Source organism: Pimephales promelas, chromosome 23 (genome assembly GCF_988280905.1).
Source record: "Pimephales promelas chromosome 23, fPimPro1.hap1.1, whole genome shotgun sequence".
In the NCBI taxonomy this organism is placed as follows: domain Eukaryota; kingdom Metazoa; phylum Chordata; class Actinopteri; order Cypriniformes; family Leuciscidae; genus Pimephales; species Pimephales promelas.
The window spans coordinates 26,009,966-26,014,445 of record NC_142791.1 but is presented as its reverse complement, the minus strand read 5'-3'; the positions used below and the strand labels follow the sequence as shown (position 1 = coordinate 26,014,445).

Sequence of the window (4,480 nt, the reverse complement as noted above, 5' to 3'; positions counted from 1 at the left end):
TTTATAACATTTAGAATCTTTGTCATCTGAAAAACAGCTGCGGTTTCATTGATGACAGTGTTGAAGAAGAGTTTTCTTTTTATTGTGTATATCAATTGTGCAGTTGTACTGTCGGGTGTATGTCAGATAAGATAACTTTAACATGTTTATAAAACGAATTAAATTGTAACCAACTTGAGGAAGTAACGACCCAGATGAAAACGTCTGTTTATTCACTATTAAATGAAGATTTCTTAAAGCGGCCTCAAATTTCATTTTAATCCTTAAAGCAAGTGGGAAAAGAAAATATCCTTAAAAACTTTATCAATTATTTGCAACATGTTTTGGTTTAATTAAATATTTGATTAATTTCTTTGAACTGCCTGAAGTGAATTCAACGCGCTTTGCATTGTGGGTACAAGCAAATCCAAGATGGCAGCGAGCAGGCGACTGCATAAGGTAAATATTCCAAAAAATCCACTTTTATGCATACTAAATACAGATTTTAGTAGTTCTACTTAAATAAAAAGAAGTATCGCGAACTTGAATCGCTGTTGGTCGGAAACCTGAAACTTTGGAGCACTCTAGTGGGAAATGTGATGAGGATGATGAGGAAGAAGCTAACGAGCTTAGCTGTAGTTCGAATACACACATAAAATGGAAATAAACAGTCAAATAAAGCGTAAATAAAGTAAACGGTGTTCTGATTGAGCCTAATTTATTATGTGGATCAGAATAAACTTTTGCTCGTCTATTAATGAGTGTTTCGTTGACAGACGATGTTAGTTCCAAAGATAAGACAGAAACTTCCGTATGCGCAAGTGTATCAACTCAGAACAAGTCACGAATAATGATTAAAGGAGAATTTAGCGTTAAATAAATCGTTTACTTTGACAGATGCAGTTTTCCGGGCGGTCTGAATGTGTAAAATAATTTATGATGTAATGAGAAAGAGAAACAGGAAGTATGTCTGTTGTCTTTGTTAAAATCGTTTATAATTTACAAAATCGTCTCGAGATTAAGGACACTTTGATAAATAAATGAATTCTTTCAGTTTTGAATGATTATAGTCAGATTTCAAACTCTTAAGGCTTTGCAGCCTGTTAAATTTTAAAGAACAATTCTCAGTGTTTTTTTTCCCCTGAATCTCTGCCATTTTAACAGATTTAATTTAAAATAACTTCATTTTTTATAATGTAAATGCGTCTATGGGGTTGTGAAATATAATTTTATGTTTATTACAATTGTGCACATGACCAGAGTAAAACCGAAAGTATCTTGTTCTCACATTGTGGTTTCTCAAATCTCTCAACCATTCGAGAAGTGTCAGGTTTCCTCATAGTTTCACCACAGGTGGATCATAATCTATGTTTTACAGGAACTTGATGAAATCCGCAAGTCTGGAATGAAAAATTTCCGCAACATTCTGGTGGATGAGTCGAACATTCTGACCTGGCAAGGACTCATTGTTCCTGTAAGTTTGAAGGCATCTCATTGGCTTTAATAATGCTAATGTGTTTTTATAATATCACTAAAGGTGTTTTTTTTGCATTTTTTTTTTTGCATTAATTGCATGCATTAAACTTCCACCATTTGCGTTCCTTTAAAGGCCAATCTGAAAAGCTCTTTGTTTTGAACCATTTCGCATGTTTTGTTTTTCAGGACAACCCTCCATACGATAAAGGTGCATTCCGGATTGAGATCACATTCCCTGCAGAATACCCTTTTAAACCTCCGAAGATCACATTTAAAACAAAGATCTATCACCCAAACATTGATGAGAAAGGTCAGGTGTGCCTGCCGGTTATAAGTGCTGAGAACTGGAAACCTGCAACCAAAACTGATCAAGGTATCTCTCGAAACTGTTTGATCAGCATTTACACTCCCCTTTAGGTTTATGTGATATGACCAAATTCTTATATCATGATATACAAGTAATTTTATTTCACAATAATTATGTATATAACGAAATTGTTATTTTTGCTTTAAATAAGGTGTTTATGATACCATTGAAACTTTAGTTCATAATACTTATCACCATTTTAAATATCACAAAATCTAATACTAGCCTAAGTAAAAAAACTCAAGCTTACTGAAGACAAGTTAACAGTAATAAAGAAAGGAATTAATATAGGAAAATAAACTACAATAGAACACAGATGTAAAACTTAAATAAGAAATACTACATAAATTGTATCAAATGTTTATGAAAAACTGCATAGTCTTCACTGTAAATTAAAAATAAACGTATCCTTATTAAAGTTTCAAAAGTGACTCAGTCATGAGCGCTGAGAGATGGATTTAAAGGGATAGTTCACTTTGAAATAAAATTTTTGGTATGTTTTATCTTACCTCAAGGGCATCCGAGATGTAGGTGTCGTTGTTTCCGCAGTATTTTCAATTTTAATATTTTTAGGTCAAACCGTTCTCGTCTGTCAGTCATATAATGGAGGTCTATGGTCACCACCTCAAAGAGCATGCACAGAGAAGTCCAAATTAAACGTGATTTAATGACTCGTAAATGTAAGTACACATTGATGGCCTAAGACACGAAACGAGCGGTTTTTGTGAGAAAACCAACAGTATTTATATCTCTTGTAACCACAGCCACGTCCAAATGATCTGCAGGCACTTCGGTCTGCGCAAGCGCTGAAAAGCGCCGGAAGTGATCTCTCGCGCGGTTGCGATCAAAATCGTCTTCCATTGCGATTTCCTGAATATCTAAATATGTTTAGATCATCACAGTGAAGGATAACACTTCTGATATCTCTGTGTAAACAATGAGTGACGTACACGCGCGAGAGATCACTTCCGGGGCTTGCGCAGACCAAATTGCCCGCGGCCTCAGATCAGTTGGACGTGGCTGTGGTTACAACAGGTAAAAACGATATAAATACTGTTCGTTTTCTCACACAAACCGCTCGTTTCGTGTCTTAGGCCATCAAGGTGTACTTACATTTATGAGTCATTAAATCATGTTTAATTTGGACTTCTCTTTGCATGCTCTTTGAGGTGGTGACCATAGACCTCCATTATATGACTGACAGACAAGAACGGTTTGACCTAAAAATATCAAAATTGCAAATACTGCGGAAACAAAGACACTGACATCTTAATTCCAAAGTGAACTATCCCTTTTAACTGTTAAAAAAGCACTGTTCAGTTCTCAAGCGCTTTATGAGCTATGTCTTCATGTGTGCGCATCTCTCTGTGCTGAGAAACAGTCTCTCTGACAGCACACGCATGTACTGAAATCAGTCGTCTTTCGCTGCTTACTGCACTTGAACCATTTTAAAAATGCTTGCGAACTTTCATGACCGTGGCACGCAGTACAGCAATGTCACGAGATATGAGATGATGGTCGAAACTCATCGTAGCTACCGGTATATCGTCCACCCCTGCTCATCGTATTGTCATTAAATATATTTTTTGCTCTCTTTCACCAGTAATCCAGTCCCTCATCGCCCTCGTCAATGACCCCCAACCAGAACACCCTCTGAGGGCTGACCTAGCGGAGGAATATTCAAAAGACCGTAAAAAGTTCTTTAAGAATGCAGAAGAGTTTACAAAGAAACACGGCGAGAAGCGGCCAGTGGACTGATACGGCATGGGTGTGTTTCCCATGTTTCTGCTTTGCCCACTCCTCCAAAACCGTTTCCCCCCAAATCCGAGTCCCCGCCAGTCCGCCCTCACTCTCGGTCCCCCGTGGATCCAGCATCCACACTCCCAGACGCATTCACCTTCGGCAGAAAGACCCGTGACTTCTCAGCCTCTGGGTGTCGAAGTGTGTTGAAATTGTGATCAGGGGAATGTGCGAATAAGAACTTGATAAAAGTGGTGAGATTTGGGGGTGGGGAAGGATAGGTTGTTCCTTTTAATTTGTTCTTAAATTGCACAGAGATGTGTTCAGGTCATGTAATCTGCTGTGTGATAAATCTGACCGTTTTCATAGCAGAATACTATGGTGAACCAGAGTATAATGTTTAAGTCTTTCACATTTATGACGTTGAAGAAATCCAACTCAATAGTTCATTGAATGGAAACACATATTATGTCAAAGGTGTGTGGCAAATGTTTCTTTTATATTTCTCTCTCATCTCTGTAATTTTTTTAATTTTTTTTTTCTTAGGTTGCACTGTTTTCTGTGGAATAAGATTTCATGTTCGTCATAATCTCAGTTTGTAACTCATCGAATCACAGACTAGTCACTGTCACCAATATAATGTTTATGATGTCATAAAAAGTAAAGCAAAAATTACTTTGTGTCTGACTGAACCTCATATATCTCTAGACCTTTCTGGGGCACAAACATTTTAAGTAAGAATCAGAACAAAATCTGAAACTAAACAAATTTGCTTCCTGACTACTTGTCAGGAAATCATATAGGAAAAGAAATACCTCTTTTCACTAGTTAACTGGCAAAAACTTAGGTAAAGGTTAACATGCAGCAATTAATATTCTTATAAAAAATTATTTTGCCATGTCAAGGCAACATACGGTT

At 36.8% G+C, this 4,480-nt stretch overlaps 1 protein-coding gene across 1 annotated transcript; it reads left to right on the top strand.

Annotated features, from left to right (window-relative positions):
* Nucleotides 1-329: 329 nt before the first annotated feature.
* ube2l3a (ubiquitin-conjugating enzyme E2L 3a) lies at nucleotides 330-4,242 on the top strand. The gene is made up of 4 exons (XM_039678146.2): nucleotides 330-438; nucleotides 1,358-1,453; nucleotides 1,642-1,828; nucleotides 3,426-4,242. The coding sequence occupies exons 1-4, from the start codon at nucleotides 412-414 to the stop codon at nucleotides 3,578-3,580; spliced, it is 465 nt and encodes a 154-aa protein (XP_039534080.1). The 5' UTR covers nucleotides 330-411; the 3' UTR covers nucleotides 3,581-4,242.
* Nucleotides 4,243-4,480: the final 238 nt, after the last annotated feature.